The 27,078-nt window shown below is 39.4% G+C and overlaps 1 protein-coding gene across 5 annotated transcripts in view; it reads right to left on the bottom strand.

Moving 5' to 3' along the window:
• LOC576611 (axin-1) overlaps positions 1–27,078 on the bottom strand; it is a 40,971-nt gene that overhangs the window by 6,136 nt on the left and 7,757 nt on the right. For 4 of the 5 annotated variants that reach the window (XM_003729028.3, XM_776899.5, XM_011684131.2 and 1 more), the window contains exons 2-10: positions 25,468–26,374; positions 19,650–19,799; positions 12,419–12,527; positions 8,872–9,003; positions 7,958–8,448; positions 7,603–7,740; positions 6,890–7,120; positions 6,250–6,405; positions 5,426–5,626 (exon numbers count right to left, since the gene is read on the bottom strand). In XM_003729028.3, the coding sequence (XP_003729076.1) occupies positions 5,426–5,626; positions 6,250–6,405; positions 6,890–7,120; positions 7,603–7,740; positions 7,958–8,448; positions 8,872–9,003; positions 12,419–12,527; positions 19,650–19,799; positions 25,468–26,297 (2,438 nt within the window). In that variant the 5' untranslated portion in view covers positions 26,298–26,374. The remainder of the gene's footprint in view (positions 1–5,425; positions 5,627–6,249; positions 6,406–6,889; positions 7,121–7,602; positions 7,741–7,957; positions 8,449–8,871; positions 9,004–12,418; positions 12,528–19,649; positions 19,800–25,467; positions 26,375–27,078) is intronic. The other variant, XM_030984485.1, reaches the window with a different exon arrangement.

A 27,078-nucleotide genomic window follows, 5' to 3' on the forward strand; every position in this document is an offset into this window, starting at 1 on the left:
TTCTCTGACCAGTCCTAAGTCTGACTGACTGGCTGGTGGTGAAAGAGCAGTGACCCCATCTAGTAACTGCAATTGAATTGCATCCTTTACATATTACAGGAGGGTGCAATTAAATCCTTTAAAATTAATTAAAGCTTTTGAATATGTAATGGCTATCAAGGGTGAAGGCCCGTGAGAAGAGCACAATTAGTGTCTAAAGGGTGAAGATGTTATGCTTCAAAGAAATTTTAATTAAAAACTGTTCTTTATTTTATGAGATAAAAGCATTTTTTCTGTTTAGGGGGTCAAAGAAACAGGTTTTGTTATGGTTTCATATAGTCTCACTTCCTCAGAGAAATCAAATTCAGAATATAAAGCAAATCAATGGAAGCCTTTAACACATTTCACATTTCCTGAAGATTATGCTTGAGGGCTGATATGAACGGACGGACATGCACTGCAGTGTGATGGCACACCTGAAGGCATCAAGGCAGAAAGAGCGAGAGAAATGCAGACACCCCTATTCCCTTGGTGCAGAGTTCCATGAGTAATGACTAATCTTCCTTAAATTCTATATTTCACAAGACAATGCCTACATAAACGGTCCAAATAGGAGAAGACTGATAATATGATACAATCTCCATCGCAGCAATGTGAAGAGGGTATACACTGTCAAGATTTTCTACAACAGGAAATGTTTTTCTTATCTCAATAGCAAGTCAAGTGGGAAAAGAGGTGCACAAATCATAACCAATAGTGGCACCTGGATACAAGGCAGAACTTGTGTGATAAATGGACAAAGTATTCATCAAAGAGTCATTACCTCGTGCCCCATTCCTTCTCATGAAATGGGGAATAAATTATAAGAAAAAGTTAAGTTCAGTGAATTGTCAGAGTAAAATGATAGTCTATTGACTAAAGCAACAGAGCTAATGAACAAATGTTCAGTGTCAGCACACAAACCAGAGAATAACTGTGATAAAATGGAAGAAATGGCCTTCAATGTCTTAGTGACAACAGTTACCACTGAAAGAAGATGAAGAATAGATGAAAGATAGATCAGAATAGATGAAAATAGGTGAAGAATTACTTCAAAGTGGTGGCCATAGAGGCCGGAGTTAATGAGGCAAGACTAAAGAATGGGCGCGAATCGGCCCACCTCAGCCTCGGCTCCGAGCGAAGGTACCCATCACAACGTGGCACTTCAGCCAGGTCAGAGAGCCGTAAGACGTAATCAGGAGTCTGAGCGTCTGACAAGATGAAAGTGTAAAGCATGGTACATTAGATGTGACAATCACACCCATCATCACCAGAATGACAGGCAATCCACTAATTCATGACACCCTGCAAGCATCCCCAAACGAGCCCTCCGGCCGGTGCTAGCTACTGGACACATTCGGGAGAGCAAAGAGATAGCATTGGCGAGCATGCTGGGTGGGAGAAGGGAATTGTGGCAATTGCCTTCAGTGAAGCGTATGCAACTGCAAATCCATTATGTACGCCACTTCATACCCTCAGCAGCCTCTGGCACCAACAACTAAAAGGCAACTGTTTTGCTCAATGAACCGATCCACAGAGACGGTGCAATTTCCAATAGAGGCGATGGAGGTTACCAGCTCACTGTGGGATGGAGCCTTGCTTGAAGAATGCATTTCATTTGCCATCTCGTTGAATCTTCCATCAGAAGAGAAAGTGTTTCCTTAAGACAAGGAGGCAAGATACAGCCAGCGTGCTCTGCCTGCCAATCATGACAACCGGAGCATTCATAATGCATAATCCACTAATTCACACCACTTCAATTGGCAATTACCAAGTGGACACGACGACATTCTAATGGCTACTTCAGAAGTGCTACATGCAGGAGAGAGGAGGCACAAGAGAAGAGATGCAACAATGACGCATCTTGTCCATCTCATAACAGCGTGCTTCAGTAGACCACTTCTGTTTTTCCAATGCAACAGTAACAAAGACATGCCATACATTGTTTTATAAATTACTACAGGTATCGATAATCTGGAAAATACTGCTCACGTTTGAGAAATAATGACTAATATTTCCAAAGTTTCAAGAGAGCATGAATGATTTCATTATAAAGCAATGTGGCACTAGGAAACAGGATGTGCTAAATAACACTTAATTTCAACAGAATGAGAAATATGAAGAACAGAACAGAAGAAAAATTGTTATACAAAGACAAACAACAACAACAAAACATCAGTACACTTCCTTTTTTGGTGTTCAGCAGGTCCAATCATGTGCGGTAGACCTAGTTTTTTTAAAGGTAAGCTGGCTGGGCCTTGGGGCTAACCTCAAAACAGCACCTGAAAAGTACTTTCATATAGCAGATCAGGAGGCCTCTCTGTGTTGGGACTGAATGTATGGGGTATGTGGGCAATGGATGCAGCGGAATTAACAAGAGAAATTTGGATTCAATTCATGTTTCAGTGCTTAACAATGAAGTTAGTGAAGATAATAAAATATACCTATCAGATTCCACTAACATTCCTTGACAAATTTAGACAGTGATAAGGCGTACAAAAGTGAGAGACATTTTTCTAAAGACAACCAAAATTAACGTTTGGTTATAAGCCATGGTCAGAGGCCTGATTCTATCTCTCGCGGCAGGCATATCATGAATAATGCAGGAATATCAATCAGAAATACTGGTCAGTGACCCATCTATGATGGGAGAACTATTCCATTTATCATTTACCCCCCCCCCCCTGCAAGCTTTCTCAACATGTATTGCTACAAAAGTGAAATTTGTATCAAATATCTGAAAGGACAATAACTGTAACTGTGCTATTGATGCTTAATTCTGAAAGAAAATGCTCAGAAAGTATACATTATGCTAAGAATATCTTGCTTATAAACCTCTCTCATACACTTTGATGGGGAATCTTGTAGATTAATGGGTAAGAATACAATAATTTCTGAGCATAACTATAGTTATTTCTTGGAGGTGGGTTTCCATTAATAAAGGAGGTGTAAGAAGAATACTGGGAGAAGGAAAGGGGGAAAAAGGGGGATTATAATGGAAAGATTAAATATAGTGTGGAAAGATTAAGATGACTTGCAAGATAGATCAAGTTGTTCATTTCTTGACAAAAATGACTAACCACATTCATGAGTGGAAAGATGATAAAACTGTGGCTAAGTATCAATGACAAAAAAACCCAAGTACGATTGGAAGGAAATGCCACCACAAAATGTTTATTCTTCAGATTTTGGGGGACAGAAATTCTCATTAAGAATCAATCGAGAAAAATATGAGTCAGAAAGAGACATGTCCATCGGCTTATGGTAATTCTGTCTTCCCATCTCTCTCTCTTTTTCTTCATTTAGTGTGAGAATGTCTTGAACACACAGCTGATCATGCTGCGTACAATCCATACCCACACACACACACATGGGCTGGCTGCGCACAATCAAATGTCAGATTACATGGGCTGGGCTGCAGCAGTAAGCAAACAGGGTGAACGACCTCACAGTCATTGCCCTACGTGATGCCATCACAGCCATCATGCATGCCCACAGGGCCAGGCAGGCAATACAACGGGAGAGAGAGAGAGAGAGACAGAGAGAGACAGAGAGAGACAGAGAGACAGAGAGACAGAGAGACAGAGAGAGAAAGAGAAAGAGAGAGAAAGGGGATCAGCACAAGCTGGGAAACAGAGGACAGGTACATGCAAAGAAGAATGAACAAAATAAAAGAACAAAAGAAGTAAAAGTCCAAAACACTAACAAAGTTACAGGAAATGAAGGACAATACATATATACAAGAATCAAATTAAAGGGTGGAATAAAATTTAAATTGATCAAAGGCATTTTTCTAAAATGTAGTAAATGTAGAAGTACAAAAGATACGACTTGTACAGACCAGATATGAAATACAAAACTGCATAATCAGAATGGGAGAGTACAAAAAAGAAGGAAAAAAAAGGGGATTTAAAAAAAATTATATATATAAAAATTGAACAAAAAAGTAGGAAGGCAAAATGATGTAAAAAGAGAACATTTTGTTTAGAACAAAGAATCTATAGATAGGAAAACTGTATTTATTACAAAGAACGCTGTCTTTTTAAACAAAGAAAATCATAAGAACCATCCACTATGATGTGAATTTTTTTTTAATGCAGTGTAATGCAAAATATCACAGATTATCTCAATAATTTCCACTTTAACCCATAAGCTCTGTGATGGAAAGAAAGAGTCATTTCAAGCAACCTTCATGATTCCATGATTGTATTCATAAGGTACCTGTGATATACATGCAGCACTAACAATAATTCTGACATAACATAACATTGAAAAAAATATTACTCCAATGATTATGGATCAATTTATTAAGTTTTGACAAAATTCAGCCTTGAATGTGATAAATACAGTTGAAAATTAAGAAATTTCCAAACCACACATAGCATCACGTTCAATTCATTCATGTATCGATCAAACTAACAGAATTGATTTCACATGCCCCCAACAGATATCATAGATTCATCATCTGAAACAAATACCAGAATGAGAAGGAAAATAAAATCTCTTGAGAAAAGTGCACTCGGGCAATGACTTATATGATCACTATCTCTCTGTCATCCTTTAGGTTGTCATGTGAATAGGAGACTCTCATCCATAATTCATTGCCTCAATTGTCATATCTTATCTTCTGCACAGATCAATCAGTCATCAACAACTTAAAAGCCCGGAAAGTATAAAAGAGCAGGGCAAAAATATCTGTGTCATTTCAGTTTGACTCGTCGTAAGTTGATGTGAGAGTTGGGGAGGGAGAGAGACAGAAAGATTTGGAAAAGGGGAAGAATATGGGAGAGTAGGGCGTGATGTTGGGGAGGAGGGCAATCTATTTCAGCAGCAAGGAAATACAATTATGTGGCTAACTCCCTGCACATTTATTGGCTTCATATAAAATATAAAACACCCCATTCCCCCTCTAATAACTGAAATATAAATTGCATTGTTTTTAGAATAGACTGTTATGTGCGATATGAAGTAGATCGGAGAAGGAAATGAATAAGGGATGGATACAATGACTCATTAACACACCTGAAAAACAAATCTGATATTCTAACATTCTAACATACTTCTTAACCAAAACAACAAAAAATGCTTACAAAATCAGTATTAGTTGTGTGTTCTGCAAAAAGGACGTGGCAGGGGAATTCCAAAGCATGTCATAATACTATCTCCTATATTAAGCCAGAAGGATGTTAAAGCTTAAACTGTTACTTCATACTTCATACAGATAATATCATCTTGGCTTGTCACAAAGTAAACACCCTCCCAGCTCCTAACAGACAATAATGTCTGTAAGAGGTATGAGCGTGTTCGCTTTTTAGAGGTACCGCCTTCTTAGCTCTTAGCGATGGTCCTATGGACTTTCATGACTAACGTCCTTCTGCCTGGTATAACAAAGAGTTTTGTTTCTTACCTGTACGTGCCCTTCTTTGAGATGAGAGCCTTGAATTGTCTTAAGGTGATTTCTGATCCTGGGAGACTGGTTCTGTATGGGATGGGATCGTTGCAGAGATAGTATGCTATGGTTATGTTCGGCTGGACCTTCTTCTCCATCGTACCACTTGAAGACGTCGGTCGGCCTTTGCTAGAGGAAGACGAGGAGGTGGGCCGCTTCCTGAAAGGTGGGGAAAAACACAAGAAGTGGAAAGTATAAAAACTTGTACAAAGCCTGAAAGGTATATTCTAAGGCACTGGTATGATTACATTATTTCAGAGAGCTCTTTCATTCCTGCAATAGTCTGTTTGAGTGGATGTATTAGCAACAAACTTTCTAAATAATATTACCCTTTCCATTTACCATTTCCTTGAGAAAATTTGATGTGTTCACTTCGAAAGTCATTGGTGTGCTATTCCAAATTCATTTTTTAGATGACCATAAAGATAATATTGGACATTTCATTCTGTCAGATTTGATGCCCACGCTAATAAGTTAGAAAGATCTGCAGGGGAACGCAAGCATAAAAAAGGGAGTTGTTTTGTGAGGGCTTCTTTGTCCTTTAGATTAACTCAACGGCAAGGCAATAGCAGTCTTGTCATGATGGCAAGGATGACTGGGTTCCACTACAAAATGCTCAGGTTACAACTGCTCCATGGTCTATTTCCTACACTAACCGATTCCTAACTTAACCCTGGACCCTATTTTATACAACTAGTTATACAAAACTAGTGCCAAATTCCTGTAACAGATTTGCTTGCAGCCTTTCAGTGGCTTTTATCAGTACACCAATGTTAACTTACCCTCCTGTGGTGGAAGGTCTAGAGAGACCCGGATAGATCTGGTTGTCAGAGATACTGGTGGGCATCATCGATGATCGGGTCTGACCTGACAATGATAATGAGGTCATGCTAGGTATCATGGCCGGCCTCTTCTCCTTCCGAGGGTCGCTGGTTTTGCTGTGGAGATGATTGGATGAGTGATTAAAATGTAATGAGGGCAAGATATAATTAAATACCACGTTGAAGTGATATTATTTTCAATTTTCAATAGAGACAAATATTGTGTCATACACAATGGGGGCAACTTCACAAGACATTTAGGATCACATATGCGAACTGCAGGGTTTCAAAATTGCAGGGTGAAGATGAATGAAATTATGGTTCTTTAGCTTTTGTTTTGAGACTAGTCAGTTTGGATCTGCAAACGTGAAATCCAATTTACTCTCTGGATGAAATCTTCACTAAAAAAAGAAAAACCTGTTTGCAAATGCAAGCATAACAAGCAATACTCTAAATACTTCCAAATCTGCATATGACACCCTCCTCATGCAACAACCCCAACATACCCCCCCCCCTATAACACAATGGATACTTCCCATCTACACTTCATTCTATACATGACCAGGTCATTCCACTCTCCTGTCGGGGGTGTTCAACTCACCTACTCATCCTCTGCTGTCTATTTGACATGTCTATCCTTCTCCTAGCCTCCTCTAAGACAGTGAGTGGTTCGGGTGGTTGCATGAGGGGCATGTTGGGATCCTGGATGAACGGCTGCTTGGGCAAGTGGGGTGAGCTCCTCTTAGGCAGGTTAGTGGTGGGCGTGTGCGTCCTTTCTCTCTCCATCGATTGGGGCCGCGATGTGTTGTACTGAACTGGCTTCTTACCCATCCTGGAAATGCAACAATTGGACATGGCGTTTAAGGAGATGTATGAATATGTACACATGTTTAGATTTTAGAAAATTGCACTGGCTATTAGGGAATATAAGCTACATAGCAATATTGCCATCTCACAGAAACAAAATCTGTCACCTCTGTCAACTTTCATAGGGTTCAGTTTGGGATTTCAAGGTCAATATTTCATGTATTGACCAAACTACGCCATTTAACATTATCATTATTATTCCAAACAGAATATAAGTTGAACAATTTTTCAAGTTTATAAATTCCACTCATTTCATAATCTGATGTGCAAACTTGAAAACTTTCTGAAAATCTGAAGAGTCCCATAAGGTCTCCAAAATCCACAGCAAGCCGCCGGGGTAGGGAAAAATTGTACGGGGCCCTGTATTTGTGACCTAGGTATAAGTCCACTGAAACATGGGTACAATTTGACACTATTCACATGATAAAAATCTGCTCTAGGACTTACTGCTGGGGCATAGTGATTGTAGTGTTATGGTCAGGATGCACACGATGCCTTTGTCTATGATGCATAGATTGATTCTGTACACGTGGGTCAGGGATATCATTCTCCTCTCTGATCCAGTCTGCACAACGCTTCATTGAACTGTAAGGAGATAAACCGTGACAGATTTCTTAAAACTTGTTTGAAAAGATCACCGTCATTTGGAGACATCATGTACCAATACCATCTAAACAATATTCATACAAGGAAAAGACATATCGCATGATTGTGAGAGGGAAATGTTCACCTATTTCTTTTCTTAAGCTACATCTTAAAACCAATTAAGATCTAACCCACACCATATCCTTTCTGAACTTACTTTTCTGAATCCGACGGTAATGATGGTGCTCCTTCGAAAATTCCGCTATCTGTTGTCTTCGATATCGACGAAATGTCTGACTTTTTACTGCTGCGCTTTTTGTGCCTAACAGTATCCTCAATATACGCCATGTAAGGTGTTTCTGCCATACCGACAGTGGCCATATTGGGTGGCACAATGAGTTCTTTTGATTTGGACATGTGATGTCTGCTGTGGTGCGGGTGGGATGAGATCTGCTTCGGATGCAACGAGACCTGAGGCACGTTGGCCATAGAGGGCGGCAGCTTGCTTCTGTGGTGGTCAGGAGGTGACCGGGAACGAGGGGAGAAACCTCGCGGCGTGTGCCTGTTGGAGTCTTTGAAAACTCTGGACATGTGGTCCTCCAGAATACTGTTGGGGTCATCCTCCACAAAATCGTGGACGGGGAATATTTGGGTGCCTGGCGGCCTCATGGTTGTTGAAGACGGCGGTTCGCTCTCGTGCTCCTCCTCCTGTAGGAATAAGAGATTTGGTGACAACTAGATTAAGGATACATCATAAATGCATAGCGGTGAATAATGTTGATTTTCAAATGCTCCTAGCCCAAATATCACTACCAAACTTGTAGAGATAGCCACTAGTTGTGTGGATAAAAGTATGAGCCATATACTGAAGTTGTGCCTGTCTGAGTACTTTAACCCAACTTACAAAATATCAAATTTCTGAAGACATATCATCCTAAGTTTGTTTGTCCTCCAACAAATACTATATAAGCTGATGAATAAAATATATAGAATAAGTTTGCAACTTTGCACATTCCTAATAGAAAGCCCATTTTTACATGCTGTTAATTTGTGACCCCATAACGATTCGGAAATTCACTAACAGACAATCCTTACACAGATAACGGCTTGAACAGTAGAAATATTGTGTACCTCAACTTTGCGTAATTTGGCAGCTAATCTTTCCTTGGCTTCTCTCTCTTGCAGAACCTTCTCCAGCTTCTCAGTCAGCTTCTTGGCAAACTCTACAGGGTCGGTTGGAGGTAGCTCTCTAGGATGTGCTCGCTGAATTAGGAGAGAGGGAGAAGAAAGGAAAGAGGAAGTGAGATAGTGGAGTTAAGAGGGAGCCCTTCAACATGAAAAACAATGAGCATATCTAATACGAAATGAAGGGCCTCATCTTGTTCCAACATGGTGAATAATTCAACTAGCCAAATGGAGAAATACTATCTACTTTGTATGTTTGGAGCTATAAGGGTGTTAACACTGTGATAAAAAATAGAGTTACCATCCTTCAGGCTCCAAACAGACAAAAAGATAGAGGAGTTATGGTTTCTCTGTAAACTTATTAAATACTTCTTTACCACACACATTCTTAAAATGAACAAATTGTGCTTATATTTGTGAACAGCTAAAGCCTCGGTCACAAATGCTATTACCAACTGCTACAAACGCCATACGAACGATTTTCAGATAATGGAAATTTGGGAAGACAATGGAAAAACAGGGAGATTCGAACAAAATTATCGTTCGTACGAACCTTTGTGACCGTAGCATAAATGGAAACAATCAGGCATCAGAAGCAGCCAGGTATGAACACATTTTGGAAAGTGCACAAGCATCAAAGGTTTTATTTTTGTAGAATATCCTACCAGGCACATAAAATACATTAGCATTACATTCATGTTTCAGTATCATGTCAAACCGCTTTTGTCAAGGTCTCTTCAGTTTTCTCTTCAGGTCCTCTGTCTTTTTTTTCTCCACAGAAATGCATGAGTAGCAATTACGAATTTCACACCCCAGCTGAGTTGTGAAGGTCAAAGGTCATGGAAGTGAAGCCTTAGCTGGAGAAGAGGTCAGGTTGTTTAGTCTGAACCGCTCAGACTCACTTCTCATTTGGGAAGGTCAATGGAATGATAGACTCCCTCAATAAGTGACCAATGAGGACTATGGAGGGAACCACACCATGATAGCTATGCAATATTCACTTTAAGCTTGTGTAAAGTTTCAGGAAAACTATTTGTTGTAGGTATAATAGGCTGATGGGTCTGGGATGTAAATCTAGTCGCACTAAGGGGCATATGAAGCACATATGGGGTGCTGGTAGGTAGTCAAGGTCTGCCCTAGCTGCACCACCACGATGGAATTCAACAAGTTCAATTGCAAAACCAGCTGACTGAGTGCGAAATGATACAGGATCCTCCTAGATCTCTTGCGAATGGGGGCACAACAAAAGGGTGGGGCATCTGAAATGGTAGACCAATTTAGTCTTCTAGAGACCAAGTGCGTAACAAATATATGTCCTTATACAGGAAAGGCTTCTGTGGGGTTGTTAAAGGAGGAGATTGTGAAATTCATGTTTAAAAAGTTCCTAAAGGATAAAAGATTTATTCATTGTAATATTCCCTATTTTGTAGTGTCTTAGACTCTTAGGCCCGAATTCACAAAGCAAGGTTTGAGCTCAAACCTCCTTTTGTTTCGCCAAACCTCCATTTGTTCTTTACAAACCTGGTTTGTAAAAACCGCATAAAACGCGTCATATGACGTACGAAAACCAAGGTTTGTCGACAAACCTCCTTTGTGAATTCGGGCCTTAGAGACTTACTTGGGTTACCACATTTGGTATTCAGATTAAAAACAAACAAAATAGATGTCTGTTGGGTGGTCACAGGTCACTTTTCTAAAGAAAATGCATTCTTTCAAGAGGTCAAAAGAAAATATTGCATTATAGTCCTTTCTTTCCCAGATGGCATTGCCAGGACTAAGGGTGGATATTTCTATATGATGAACTCATTTTGGCTTGTCTTGACCTCAACATGTATGTTCACACCTGTAACATGTAGAGTGACCTACTCCATGATGCAAGACTTGACCCTTCCTTCCTTTCAACTGAAATGCCGGTGTACCATAGTCACAAAATCTGTGTTGCTTTCTTTCCCCTGTATCCTTTCTTTTAACTTTATTCCCTCGTTTAAAATCCTTGTTTTTTACCCCATTCATTCCTATCTCTTTTTAACATAATTCCCTTTCTTTTTCGTTTTATTTTCCTGTATTCCAAATTATATCCCCCTCAATTTTTTCATCATTAATAATGGTCTGTTTCCACTCAAACTTTCAAATTATCTTTAATTGTACATCTAGCATTGAAGTCACTACCTCAGTAGCACCATTTGCTCTCATCTGGGAGTGGGAGTGTCGTGGTTGAGTGGTTTAAGGCGCTTGGCTTGGAGATGCGAAGGTCGAGGGTTCGAATCCTGACACGGCACTAATATCCTTTAGTAAGACATTAACCTGCAATTGCTTCTCTCCACCCAGGTGTTAAATGGGTACCCGGTAGGATGCGACCGTCATTGTTGGTCAAACAGTTTTTGAGCGTCATGAAACGCCTGGCTGGAATGCTCCCCAGGGAGTGGAGATTGTGCACACATTGTGTGCGGCCAAGCACTAAATCCAATGACCGGGGCAATTTTTAAAGCGCTAAGAGACTTAGAGCGTTATATAAAAACAATTTTACCAAGTCCCTTTAACCATTAATCCAGCTCAGAGAATGAACATAATGAAACACATCAAGTGCAGACTGAACTCATATTCCCAGACATGCCAGGGTAGAGCACTAATGCAAAATTCAGTTTTCTGGAGTTTCTCCAGCAGCTTTTCTGCTTCATATTTATACTGGTCGCTCAAAGCTTGTCTGCAAGCGATATAGATTATGGTTTATTTTTCACAGAAACGCTATGTTTTCTCCCTCATAATCTATCCTTTCTGAATGACAGCTGCTGGACAAAAATATCTGACGTCTGACTGAAATGCGGTTTCTGATAGTTTTAAAGATGACTTTGGTCTGGTAAAGACGTAATTTCATGACGTCAATTGAGAGATGGTAAATAGTCTCCACGTAACTCATTGCTGAAGCAAGCATAGACTTTTAAGGGTCCCATTGTTCCTTTTCTATTTTGAAAGGGGGACAGATTTTAAAAGGGGGATTATAATAAACCTCCCCACATGGAAATACCACTATAATCAGATGGTAATCATTTCATAACTCATGTTAAAGAGGCAGAAATATAAACAAGAGTGGGCAACCGGCAAAAGGATAGAAGGATAAATATAAAATACAGAGGGACTTCAAAGGAAGAGAGAATTACTATGATTAAAAATAGACAGAAAAAGACTTCCAGAAGTTCATCTACATTTGCCACTCTCCACCCAGGTGTAAATGGGTACCTGATATGCTTGAGCACTAGTTACTTTGGCAGCTCGGCTACGACCAGGGTAATATGTGTAAAGCACCATGAGCATCAGAGCCTGATAGATACGGGCACTATATAAATAACCATATTATTATTAACTTAAATATCCATGCACTCTGGAATTAGGTATTCAACTGCCCATGACAGAGGTAACTGGTCAAATATTCAAGAGCTACTGGCCTAGCTTTACAACAGCACAGCTAGCTATGACTAGGGCTAGGGCTACTTACTGGGCAGGGAAGATGTGTCATGACTTTGCCATTCTGTCTGATGTTATACTTCATGTTCCTTTTCTGTCTTCTCTTCTGCTGCTGTCTCGACCTCACCGGAAAACCATCCCTGCGAGAAAGAAAGAACAAAATAGGCATTAAATACTTGAGATCGAACCGTAACATGAGTTTCTTTCGAATGAATGTTTGCTGGGGATGCACGCATGAAGACATGTATGATATTGCAGGTCCTGACAGAGATTTAGCATCCAAGGGCAGAAAGAGCATGCTCTATCCCATAAGACTTGGTTCAGCCTTACATATTGCATTGTCATATTTAAAGCCTCATGACCCAGTTCATTTCACTTGACAGTCTGCCATAACAGACTACCAAACAACTTTTTTTCTTTCCTCTAGCGCTCTTTAAAAAAGCAGTCTTTCTTTTCAAGTGTCAGAAATGCCCATCTCTGAGTCTGAGATAAGAAAGGGATGAACCTTGCGAGGGCTTGACTCCAAACATAACTTCTTGCAGGCCTACATAGTGTCATGGGAATGGCCGCAGCAGCACATCAAAAACAAAAGGCCTGCCCTCAAATTGGCTAAGATTGAAACACTCTGTCAGTATCTGTTAGGGGAGGGATATGTATTTGTATCCAAATCCCGTGTAATTGATCCCCTTGTAAACCTGGTTTTGGTTTGCATCTTTGCTGTTCACATTTTCCCTTTTTCTGGCTTTAAAAATAAATGACAATTTTCTGAGTGTAAATTTTTTTTGACTTGCACTGTAGACTTACTCAAACTTAGTACGCAATGCCTGACAAAATGGGTTCAAAATAACTACCAAAAAATTGAGAGTATCAAAAAGACAATGAGATTAGATAACCCTGTTGTAATACAACTTATTTGGTTGAGCAATACTTACAATGTACGTGTTTGCAATGGTAACAAAAAATGCTTTCGTCATTACTCCCAATATTTGGATACAAACTTTCAAGCCACATTACGCATGCGCACACACAAGTGAACAAGCCATGCGAGACGGAATGTGATCAAAAGAACGATGGAAAATATCACCGAGAAAATCCACAAGACCCATTCAAAGAGCATTTTTTGAGCTTTTTGAGCTGCTAGTCCAATGAGGTCAAGCGCAGTTTATTAGACGTGCATGCAAAGGATTAGGGTAGCAGTTTGTCAATAATATCCCAAGACTCTCTTAATTAACACTGCGAAATCATTGAACATTTTGGAATTATGTATTTTTGCATGTACATGTACAGGTAAAGTATTACTGTACAATACTTTTGTCTGCTTAGTGCTCATTATGTAGTACTTTTGTTATGTTTTACGTACTAATGCTGTTATGAAGTTTTACATACTCGAACACAATAATCACAATTTGTTGATGGTCGAATAGTGTAAAAAGTAGCATTCAAGCGCTAATCAGCGCCCTGTAGGCTATTGAAATATTAGTCCCAGGTCTAGAAAATAGTGATTGAGAAGTAGAGATGGGGTCTGGTCTGGACTGGTAGAGAGAGGGTACAGATGAAGTAATAAGATTTGTGCCTTATTTTAGAATCCTGGGCTTAGCACCAAGCAGCCAGCATGGGCCTGCCCTGTGGGGATGAAGGAACTACTTCTCTTCTCTCTGACTGCAGTAAAATGAAAATGAGATTTCATCCATCCGTCATCGCTGGAGCAATGATGGTACTGCTTGCAGCAAGTCTACTGCTACAGCTGTGGTAGCTAGCCTATGGGATGCAGACCCTTACTCTTATGATCATGCAGGAGGGGTGGAAGCGTATTTATTGAATCGGCAGTAGTTGTTGGGGATGAAAGGGAATCCAACCCAAATAGACAACTACTCTAAAAGAAAGCAGAAAAATCAGAGAAGCAAACTGATCAAAGTTTCAATTAAATCTGACTAAATTAATAAAGTTATGAATTTTTGGAAGTTGTAATCCCTATATGTATGGGCACTTCAAATTGGCTGAGGTAATGTCGATGTGATGTAGTGCCGGTGTGATGTAGTGCCGGATACTTTCCCATCTGTTCCATCACATAAAATGACTAAATTTTAAATTTTTCAAAAATGTATTGCTCAGGATGGTCTATTCTTTTAGAGGACCTATAATGCTATCTATAATATATTTTGAGTTGTGCCCCAAGGGAGAAATAACTTGTGATACAAACAGGATTAATGATACTTTGCACACTGCAAATGGGAGAGTTATCCAAGTCCTACATCATTATCCACTGATCGAATTACCAATTTGAGATTCGCATAGGCTTAGTGATCTCATATTTGAAACATTCATAACTTCCTTACTATTGGTCCGATTGATTTCAAGCTATTGCTATTCTGTTTCTGTTATTTTTCTGCTGTCATACAAATCAGCTTATTACAAGGGTTGGATTGCCCTTTAACTGTTTGAAATAATGCTAACAAACAGTGAAAGATAAATGTTTGAGAGTATCCTTGTATTAGGCTTGAGTCGGTACGGTCGATCACACCGGGACCCGACCGTTGCCGTCGGGTGCCGGTTTCGTTTTTTGAGAACCGACGCTCCGAAAAAAAATAATGAAATATGTAAGAAATTGTAGTTTTGCACACCACTAAAATCAATCCACCTTAAAACTTTAGTATTTAATTGTTACCAATCATTTTCAAGCTCATCCTGAATCAATCCGAACTTCTGATATAAATATGGGTTGCAAAGAAGTTCGCCCCATGGCATGGGGTTGTTGTTGCCAGCTGCTAGCTAGCTACTGTACTGGCCGGGTCTCTCGGCAGGATTAATAAATCAGGTTGAAAGAAAAATTGATGTTTAAATAATAAAACGGCTTTCTAAAAAGTACTTCTTTACAACATACCAATCAAATAATTTTTAAAAGACAAAATAGATATTTTTTCTTTGATTTTGAACACCGCATGCTTCTTTTAAAAGTTGAAAATTACTTGGTAATCACAAGAAGTTCCGATACGGATAGCTGTTGCAAGGCAAGTTCAGACTAGTCTCGGAAAAATGCGCAGTGCTCCTCGTAATTAGCTGTAATGCGTGCCAGAACGAACCCAGACAAAGACGTGATCGTAACGAGAAAAAAAATCATTAAACACTACGAGAGCACAATTGGAAAGACAACTACTCAAAATTATCGTAAGAAGATACATACATTGTAACTTGGAGGAAGAACACAATAGTTGTCCAAGAAAAGCCACAGAAATAGTGATATTTAAGGAGTTACTATTTAAGGAGTTACTATAGGTACAATCATTATCGGAATGGGCCTGCTGATATGTCCGAATTACACGTGTTTGAACACGAGGCTAGAATGAAACCAAATACCGCCCTCTACGGTAAAAAGCAGTATAACATAGGATTCGAGTATTTGCAGCAGGCCTTGCGATAAAAATGTACCCAGTTACTCCTCGATTATCACAATTTCTGTGGCATTTCTTGGGCGATTATTGAATTCTTTGTCCAAGTTATGTATCTGATTATGGTAATTTTGAGCAGTAGTTGTCTTTCCTATTGTGCTCGTAGTTTTTAATGATTTTTTTTCTCGTTACCATCACGTCTGTTCGGGTTCGTTCTGGCACGCATTACAGCTAACGAGGAGCACTGCGCATTTTTCCGAGACTAGTCTGAACTTGCTTTGCAACAGCTATCCGTATCGAAACTTCTTGTGATTACCAAGTAATTTTCAGCTTTTAAAAAAAGCATGCAATGTTTAAAATAAGAGATAAATATTTATTTTGTCTTTAAAAATTATATGATCGGTATATTGTAAAGAAGAATTTTTTAGAAAGCCGTTTTATTATTCTAACATTCATATTTTTGACCAGATTTATTCGACCTGCATAAATCAAACTGGCGGCTCGAATGTTGTCTTTTGATTTTTGCCTCAGTTTTTTTTTACTTTTAGAGGCACGATAATGGCACTAAACATCGCCAATCATGGATGAAAATAATGTCAAATGGAAGAATATACCGATCTGAGCCGAGGTATGCATGTGTTGATTTATTTGATTGACAAAAAAGGTCACTTTTAAGGGACATACTGATGATAATAATCATGATTTGCGCCTTTTATAGAGGCAAGTGACAAATCTTGCGAGCTGACTTCGGGACACCGGGTCCCGATCGGTGCGAGGCCGTCGGGACCCGGTTTATGAAAATCCCGACATGACTCAGGCCTACCTTGTATATGTAGAGATTTTGTCAAAGTCATTAAATCAGTGCTTTAGAATTGATGACAAGAAATGCATTCAAGAATCATGCAATTTTTTTATTGGTATTAAGGCTTGTATAAAGTGAAGCCCCTTCACTCCACAATGTAGCCAGTCGCTCCCTAAATAAGCATTTCACATATGGACATGATAGCATGGAAGAGCACAACATACACATATCGCCCAAAGCAGATGCATGGTTGATAGCTAGCATTAAACTAGCTCACGTGCAGATCATGAGGGGTGTCTGTTTCCAGACTATTATTTTGCCTCCATATATGAGGAGAAAGAAGCACACACATATCACAGGTCCCAGAAGATGAAACAATTTATTTTCCAGCAGGGCACACGGAAACCGAATGCAGCCAGCCGCCATGAGCCCCAGTGACACAGCTAAATCAAATTACCAGGAGTAGAAGGGGGGCAGGCAGGCAGGCAGGCAGGCAGGCAGGGAAAAAAAATGTTGTTCACAGGGAAGGGCGGCAGGCAGTGTCGGCACTGGATCAAAGCACTGTAAGGAGATCCGCAGAGGAGAGAGAGGGAGAGGCTGGGAGAGAGAGGGAGAGACTGGGAGAGGAAGAGAGAAAGCGGAAGAGGGAGGGGAAAGCAGGAGAGATGGAAAATGTAACAGTCTCACAGGCTAGGCACCCCGCTTCCATCTCCAAGATTTCCCATTTGGAGACCGCCTTTGTGTTAATAGGAATAGCCTTGGGTAGATTAGAAGCACAGTGTGAGGCAAACTTGTATTTCACCTCAACATGGAAAACAACTAACAAGCAGTTGCTACTTTGTAGCTGGCCGGCCGATACATCATCATCCTCTCCTGGCTTTACCATGCTCTCATAATGCGGGTGTTAACACACTTGTTTCAACAGCACCAAAATATATTCATACATGTACCTCAAAGTGCAGTGTTTCTGCCTACGGTATGAAATATGGTTAATCTGATACTACATTAAAAGGAGAGGGAATTCCATACATGTAGGTAAAAGAAGCGGGAGGAAATGACAGAGAGGCTTTGCAAGAACCTAATACAGAGAATGTACCATTAAAATGCTTATAGGAATCACTGCAAATTAGTTGCAAAAAAAGATAAACTTTGAAGTTCATGTGACACGATGGGCAAGCAGAACAACATTCACCAGAATGTTTTTTTAATGAAGAAAAGTGGGGTATGCCATAAAAAGGCGGCATACAGTACATGACAAAACGCACTGGCAGCGAACAGGCAAAAGGGATTATAAGACAGCCAGGAGATGTGAAAAGAGAGAGGAAAAACAACAGAAATGAATAAATATGTGAGTGGAGATGGATTTTTATAAACAGATTTGAACAAAGATAGCAGAGCAATGCAGGTAATCATATGTAATACCCACACATAGAGCCATACACACAGAGGAAAAGAGGGGGGAACTGCACATACAAATAGGATTCATACAACCAATATAAATGCCAAGCAATGGGTTTTTATTAGAACTCAAATTTTCCATGCATGGTCGAACAGCTATGGTAGGCCGCAGACTTCAAAGCACCGACCCGCCTGGATGAAAATTTGATTCTGAAGCTTAACAAGCTCCATACAATGGCGTAAATTGGTGTAAAGCTGAGGCCGCGGCAAGCTCCCTACAAAACAATTTACAAACATGTTGGCAAAGGGATGATATCTATCCTTACCCCCCCCCCCCCCTTCTCTCTCTCTTTCTCTCTCTCTCTTTCCTTTTGATCATGATAATCATATTGCCATAAATGACTGGGCACGGATGGAATTAGTGGGTTAGCTGGGAGGTGGGCTGTGAAAAATTCAGCACGCACTGCATTTGTTGATGTGATTAACAACACAAGGGGCTTAGGCAGAGAGAGCTTCCGCTGTAGGCACAAGTTTGGCCAGCTCTGACTGCTCTCGCACAATAGCCAACCTTCTCTCCTCTTTTCCCTCCTTTCACTCTCTCCTCTCTCTCTTTCATCATTGTCATTTATTTCTCTCTACAACTAACCTAGTTTGCATTTTAATAAGAATTGCCCCTAAACTGCGCTATTACCCAAAATACAAGGCTAGGCTCATTGTGTGGTTTGTGTGTGTTCTGCTGATTTCATCAGCATGTCTATTAGAACCTGTATTCATTTTTGTTTATCTTCAAAAGAAAAGTATTCTTCAGAAGATAGAAAGGAACTCCAGGTAGGTCACTGAACATTGATTTGAATAACCGACAAAAAGAACATTCTTGCATTTCTTATCATCTAACTCATCGTGATCAGAATGAGATTTGATGATTGATTATGAAGGATTATATTGTCTGATGTTTGTAAAAATTTGTAGAATATTGGGAGATATGTTTCATTTTTCTCTACCTTTACAGCATTTGCAGTCATTTGAGGCAACTGCAATTAAGTCCTACCAGATCTGCCAAAGCTCTATCAACATTCATGCTAAATCATGCAGGATTCCACACTATACATACAGATTTTTTTTTTTAAACAACTAAAGACATTTTAAAGGGGAAGTCCACCCTGATATCAAGTTGGTTTTAATATAAGCCAAAGAATGGGAGAAACAAATTTGTAAAAGTTTGAACAATATCCAATCAAAAATAGGAAAGTTATGAACTTTGAAGTTGTCATCAGTGAAACACTAATTGATAAGACTGTGGAGTATCGATGATGGAATACTGTAGGTTTCAATCAGGGGTTGTAAACAAAGCATATTTCAATTTAAGTATATTTAGGATGAAGGTATGATTGAAAATAAGGGAAAATATAAAGCTTTTTAGTACTGGGCATGGGGGGGGGGGTTCACAAGATGCGTCACAGAGTTGCCAATTAGTTTTTCACTGACGACTGCTTCAATAATTCATAACTTTTTTTCATTTTTAAGCAGTTTTTTTATCAAACTTTCACAGACCTGTTGTTTCTGCTTCTATTACAAACTTATTATCAAGGTGGACAAAATAAAGTATGGTGGTCTTTGGTGATTCTATCAAACGGAGCATTCCTGTCCATCTATTTCTTTTCTTTTTTGCTACTTACACACTAGAGTCTGTTAGGGACATGGTATCGTCTGAGATGGCATCACTACTGAGGGATTGAAGCTCGGAGTCATTGTTAGACGTTGCAGGGGCTATGGCAGCACAGCCTGGGTGATAGGGGTTCTGCCCACCAAGTAAACCGGGGTATAACCTGTAAGGGGAAGAATAGGAAAGTTATGTTATGTTCTGTAATTAAGGGAAACTTCAGCTCTGAAATGCTCTAAATGAGCTCTGGAAAGATTAAAGAAGAAAAAATTGCATAAACAATAATCATGTAGTTTTTTTTCTTCACTAGCCACGATTCAAATTTTGACCAGCAAGTAATTTTTTTTAGAACCAATCTAAACCATGCATGCAATACACATAAGATACAGATACAACCCACACTATACACATGTACATACAGTAATGTATGCAAGGATTCAATTTCATAATCAAGATCTGAATTTCCATTTCATCATCCCAAGAATGCACAGCCCCCTCAGTGGCCTTGCATGACCAGTCCCTACTACCAAGATGACAAGGGCTTACTCCTTGGCTGGCTATCTGACCGAATGGTGTTGTGTACGCTGTGTGGTGTGTGCGTGGGGGATAGTAAAAGCCCGGTGCTGGTCACACACAAGCACACACATACCATTGGTCCTGGCACAGATTGCTTGGAATTGAACACCTTATTGACTTTGTTTTCTTACACCACCTCTTCTGTTGGTGTATGAAACCACTAGTCTCCCCATGTCCAGACAGCTACAACTGTATGCACTTTGCCAGGTAACCCATATTTCTGGGTTATACATGTAGGCCTACACGTACATGTACAAAGAGAATTCTGACTTACAATAAAGGAATACGTGCCTTTACTTATTTCAACATAATTTCTCATACAAGGTCTGTATTTATGCATGTTGGCATAAGTTGAACATTTGACTGAACAATCATCATACTAAGCCTACATGCAAGTACAAAAACAGGCATATTAGAGGCCTACATGTAGGCTGAAACATGAAACTTTCATGTATTGTTAGTTTGAGGGCAGGCTCTTTTGCAACTCTATTTTTATTGCATTCCATCCAAACATATATCACAACCTGAATGATCAAATGCTTCAGCGATTGCATGTACTATCAAGAATTATTGTGAGCAGGATTTGTCAAATGGGTATGGCAAATAAGACCACAGCTACTTCCACGAGCAACCCATACTGGGCTCTACCATGTTGTGCAAACGGTACTTTGTTTGGACATTCCAGTATCGTTGGTCAAAGGTCAAATGAACTATAATAAAATGGGGCCAGGGTGGCGGATTGCCTTTCTCCCTGTCACTGCAATGGCTTGGTTTTCAAACACGGACAAGACATTTCTTTTTTTAATCTGGTCTTTGAAAGGCAAATCCCCTTACAAACCTTTGAAGGCACAGTACAACAAGCAACAAACAGCAACACTTTAAAAGATTTCTTGATTCTTGCAATGTACTGTATCTGTGCTTGGTAAACAGTTAGCCTTAGGATCTACATGTGGTCCTAGGCATAGTCTTATATGTGGGGCTACATGTACAACTGTTGATCTAGTCACTGAAGGGATACACCTTACATTACCATAATACTGATTACTGTGTTCTTAAAATCAGAGAATACTGTATGGCCTCATACAGAAAAACATGCAGTTCTCTAGTAGAGGTAACATACTATTTACATAAAATTATGTACCTTATTTTCTTTTTTGGTAAGGACTATGGCTATTCAATCAAACAAACAAAAATCTTTTTGTTTTAATGTTGTTCAACAGATTTTAAGTGTCAGTATAGAGGCCTAAATTGTACATATATGCAATCTAATAACATAGAAATCTAAATGACATAGTTATGAACATTGATCAATGCCGCACTTCTAGGCTAATATTAAATTCTACATCAGTGCGAATAAGCAGGTTGAAACTATGTGATCATGTCGGCATTGTCGATATGAAGCTCTTATTCAAGATCCATTTTGGGAAGGAGGGTGAATGCCTGAGTGCGCATCACTTTATGAAGTCCTAGGAGCAAGCCGAAACATAGCCTAAGGGTTAACCAAATTAATTTCAGCCTCCTACAAGCAAGGGAATCAAGAGACAATTTCCACCAGGCCTACTGCTCCCTCTCTGGCTCTCTCTCTCTCACCCAAACGTGTTCCTGTTCGATGTCGGAGCTGTTTGGACAAAGTCCGACTGCCGCGTATCTCAGGGGGCTGGACCACACAAAGTCTCAGTGGGAAGCCATTTTCTAATTTTCTCTTTCTTATTTTGACCCTTCTTCTTTGAAACAACATCAAACTGTGCTCCATTTCTGTCTGGTCTCCTTCACAGCTTTGTAATTCATATCTATGAAAGCGTACTTCATCTGCGTTCCTGTTGGGTTCACACTCACATAAAACTATCAGTACATCAGTACGGTTATAACAAACATCCGTTGAAAATTACAATGTATCTGCTGTCAGAAAATGGCCAATCGTTACAAGAATATGAACATTCACAAACTTCCCATTCATAAATTGTTTGCCTTCAGGCTTAAAAGGCAATCCAACCCTTGTAATAGGTTCATTGATATGAAAGCACAAAACTGACGGAAGTTTGAAATAAATTGGAGAAAAAAAAGAAATTTATGAATGTTTGAAATATGAGGTCACTGGTCTATGTGAATCTCAAATTTAAGTTGGTAGATTGTGGCTTTAATAGTTGTGTACAAAAATATCATTTACATGTACATCTGTTTTTGCTCCTGAATTCTTTCTCCGTCGGGGCACTACTAAGTATATTGTGGATAGCATTATAATGTAGGTCTTCTAAACAGAAAGAAACTCCAGAGTCAAACATCTTTGAAAATTGACATTTTAGTCATTTTGTGTGCTGGAACAAATGGGACATGGGGAAAGTGTACCGGTACATCACAGAGACATTACTTCAGCCTCCCGAAGAGCCCTTACCTTTTAAAAGTGAGGACAATTTTGATGATATTTTCTTTGCTTTAAAGTTAGGACACACATAGCACCCTGTGACTCAATGAAAAATCATACACGGCTTCTAATAGAGAGTCAAATGCGTTCACGCCGAGATGATATTTGTTTCTAGCCTTCCTCACTAGGCACCCAATAAAAGAATTGCCAAAATATAGCCTTCAGTGAAAGAGATATTAATTGTTTTTCAGATCAAAATCATCATAGAATAAACTATCAAAAATATAGAACTCAAAATAGTCTCACTTACGTACATTAGGTATTGATTAACTGCTGTTATAGTTTGGTAGAAAACATTATTACTCAAAACAACTGGTGACAAAAGCCTAATGTAGGTATATGAGGACCACCGATGTTGTAGTAGCCGATATACCACTGCTTTGTAAACAGGATAGTTGTCAGATGATCTCAAATCTAGCTCAAGAATGCTATTTGGAGTTAATGTACATGTACATGTGAGGCAGTGAAAACTGTAGGGCAAGAATGCATAACTATATGTTAACTCATGAATATCATAGTGATACTGGTAATATAGTGAACCAAGGAGCTTAATAGACAAATGGAGAAACAGCAATTTCTTTTAAGAGCAAACCAAAAACTAGTTATGTGTTATGCTTTCTTTCATTCTCTGTTTATCCTTCTTTTTTCTCTCCTTATGCAATCTTCTGTTTATCTTTTTTTATCAATTTCTCTCAAGCTTATTGATACTTTGTTTATGGTGGCTACTGGCTAGCATTTTACTGCACTGCAGAATCAGCTGAAAAATGTGCCATTTGCTGCTTTCTGATGGGAGGGAGCGTCGGTATTGTGAATCCATCAGTGAATGAGGTGTAGTGACATCTTACAAATTTCTTGAATTATCATGATGATAACATGTAGATGTACAGTGTAAGAGACCTTTAAACCTTCTGTATCTATTTGCTTCGTACGTGTACAGTATTCTATTTAAAACAACTGTTATGTACAAGGTATGGCTACCGTAGTTGTAAAACCTTGTTTTTCCTTACATGTACATGGTTGTTTCTTAATTCATTATCTGCACAACAGAAATAAATTATGCTATTACTCCTACCTACATATAGCATCCACCTTTGTTATCGTTATTTTATTTACTTAATTACCTTTTTTAGGGGAGGGGGTATTCATCAATGACACCTGATACAGGAAAGAAAATTATCTGTGAGTTTATGACCTAGAGATGCCAAGATCACTCCTGCTCACTCTTAACTCCAAGGTCTTGATCAAAAGCTATATTTCTCTGCACACAATCAAATTCCCCTAGCCCAGATGTAATGATCTTCCTTTATCACTCACTATTACATAACACAATGCCAAATGCAAACCCATCAGTGATGTGAGATACAGTACAAACACTACCCCCACTGAGAAATACTCAGCCACAATAAAAGGCACCTTCAAGTATTTTAGCTTTAATTCCAGCTATTAGTATTAAGACCTACTTTGTACTGAACATGTAGGCTTTTGTTTACTCAATGAGTGGATATTTTAACAAGAGGTCCATGTATGCTTCCAATATGTTCATTTGAACCAAATTCATGACTTCATAACAAAACTATGTATTATTGTACCTTTAATAGCATTATTCAGCATGCAATTAATTGCTGTTATTTTTGTTCATTATATCTTACTTCTATTCCTTGTTTATAATGCAGATGATATTGATTCCAAGACGATTCAGTGCCTAACAGATCTCATACATGTATATTATTATCGTTAGTAATAGTATCATACATGTACTGTAGCTACTCGCATACCGAAAGTGACCCCTCTCAATAATCTATGAATTATGTCATTAGGGAGCCGCACTTGAGAAAAACTGTGGTGTACCAATGCCGGACTGTATAAAGACATGATACACCTTGGCTGGCTAAATTGCATTGGTCATCTAGTCAGGCAGGCAGGCAGGCAGGCAGGCTTGCGCTTGGGAGGCAGAAAGAAGTACAGCGAAAGGTCGTCTGCAGTGCATGACCGTGGAGAAAGCTGGTAAATTAGATTGGACTGCAAGCGGCAAGCCAGCCTATGGGACCGAGGACAGCAGTATAATGGGACATAAACAATGTATCAGATTGGTGGCAAAAATTACCACTCTCATTCCCCCTGCATTTTGGCAACTTGCTAAAAAACACCCAGATTCTGAACACCTAAATGGTTTAAACCAAGATATTTTGCTAGTGCTTTTCTCTTCAGGTAATGACTTTTGATGTACCAAAATCTTTTCTCACATATACAGTGACCCAAAATGTAAGCGTTTTTTGAAATTATTCCAACATTATTGTTTTTAGCCTGAGTTGTTTATCCTGCATGAATCAAAATGGCAGATCACATGTTCTCTTTCAGTGTTTTGGCTAGTTATTTTTACTATCAGAGGCATGACGATAGCACTTAACATCACCACACATGGATAAATATCACTTCATGAGATATTTGAATATTAACCAAGATATGCATGTATATTTAAAGGTTATTTGCTGCTATCAATGGTCAACTATAAGCAAGCATGTTTATACTTTAGTAGGAACATTTAGATCTAACAATGGTAGATGTAGCAGATGTGTTTTGTTGTACCCAGGAACCTGCCCAAAATTTGAGCAGGTACCCAATTTAAAGAGATACCCAAAATTCCCAGCCCTAATACATGTAGGAGGTTTTGGGAGCTCATCTTCATGACATTTTGAAATTTGGGGTAATGACAACAAAAATGTTAACATTTGTACAAAATGACTTTTTCACATTAGTTTGACATCACTTCATATAATAGGAAAAGTCAGACTGATAAGATGCTGACAGTATCAAAACAAAGTTGTGTAATGCTTACCTGTCCTGATATCTTTCTGCGTTATGCCTGTGATGGCTACTCCTGAACAGAAGATCCGCTGTAAGAGACCCTGCCTGAGGCAGGTCTGAAAGTTCTGAGTCCTCCGGTAATGTTGGAAGGTACCCTGCCTGTACATGATGGCCATTACTACCATTACTGGAGCATCCTTCTGAACTCTTTGGACTCACCCCACCATTGTTAACATATTGCACGTACACGTCCGACTTGAGGAACATTGGGTAGGACGTCTCCCGCATGTACTCCTCCACTTCCCTCTGACTAGCATCAAAGAGTTTACCAGCCACTTTGTTAGTCCTTATCGACTCGGCCACATGATTCCGAGTAGCAGTTTGTAACCTGACGACCTGTTGTCCTTCTTTCTTGATAAATCTCCTGTAAATGAGTTTGGCCAGGTCAGTCCTGACAGGATCATTGTCTGACTTTTTCTTGAAACCCTGCGTGGCAAGCCAGAACAACAGCGGGTTCTCCGCATTCTCCTGAATGAGGTAATGTTTAAAAAGTTGGATCCCATCCTCATCGCAAAGCAAGGCATGCAGGGATTCCGTCCATCTCGTGTAAGGTGGTGTCACAGATGCCGAGCCTTCGGGTTCAAAACCCAGCGGAGCACCTTCTTCCAGCATTCCTCCTTTAGCGGCATCTTTGAGATAGGAGCGTCTTGGCGTTCCTGCAGACTGGTCACTCTGCTTACCACTCTTGACGCTGGATGACACGCTTCCTCGGTCTTCTGTCTCCTCTCCTGGCACTGGAGGGCGCTCTGACAGCTGACTCCCTCCGCTATCAGCCAAGAACCTATACACTTCTAGACTCATGATGGCTGAACATTGTAGGCTGTTATTCCTTTACAAATGTGCCTGCCATCTCACTCAATATGTGCGCATCAACAAATCTGTAAAATGGAACAGAAATCGAAGGAAAGAAATAGAATTATAATGCTTGAGGAATTCTAACAATATTTTGAATTTATAAGGTGAAGGTCTAGTGACTCTAGTGAAAATGCATGAATTAGATTAGTAATATGTACAATGTCAGAATACATAAATGAAAATGCATTCTCAGAAAAAATCTACTATTTCTAAATTGATAATTCAAATTTCAACACAAAAAAATTAGATCACAGAAACAGTGGGGGCGATAGTCCTCATTAAAATGGGGGAGGGAGAGGCTTATCCATACTGTACTTCCCTCTTCTTCTTCCTCCATGCTATCATTACTCTTCAAAGACAACAAAAAAACTTCAAATCTAACAGATTCAAGACAACATAGTAGTACCGATACTATTACTAGTGGGGGGCTAGTGGCCCAAATTGAAAAATTGGCTTGAGTTTACAGGATTTGACCACATGTGAACATGATCAAACCCTGGTGGTTGGACTACCAAGTCTTTGAAAAGCTCAATTTAGGTCCATGCAGGACTTGGGGACAACTTCTTCTCCACACACACTTGCAAAATCAGAGTCCTTCCACATGCCAGTATGATGTTGATAATCCATAAAGAAGAGGAGTTTTACAAAAATGAATTACAGCTCATGGTATAATTTTTTTCTTTCTTCCAAACACTCATTGTAGTAATAAATGACACAGAAGTGGGGG

Source organism: Strongylocentrotus purpuratus, unplaced genomic scaffold (assembly GCF_000002235.5).
Source record: "Strongylocentrotus purpuratus isolate Spur 01 unplaced genomic scaffold, Spur_5.0 spur5_scaffold_14, whole genome shotgun sequence".
Classification (NCBI taxonomy): domain Eukaryota; kingdom Metazoa; phylum Echinodermata; class Echinoidea; order Camarodonta; family Strongylocentrotidae; genus Strongylocentrotus; species Strongylocentrotus purpuratus.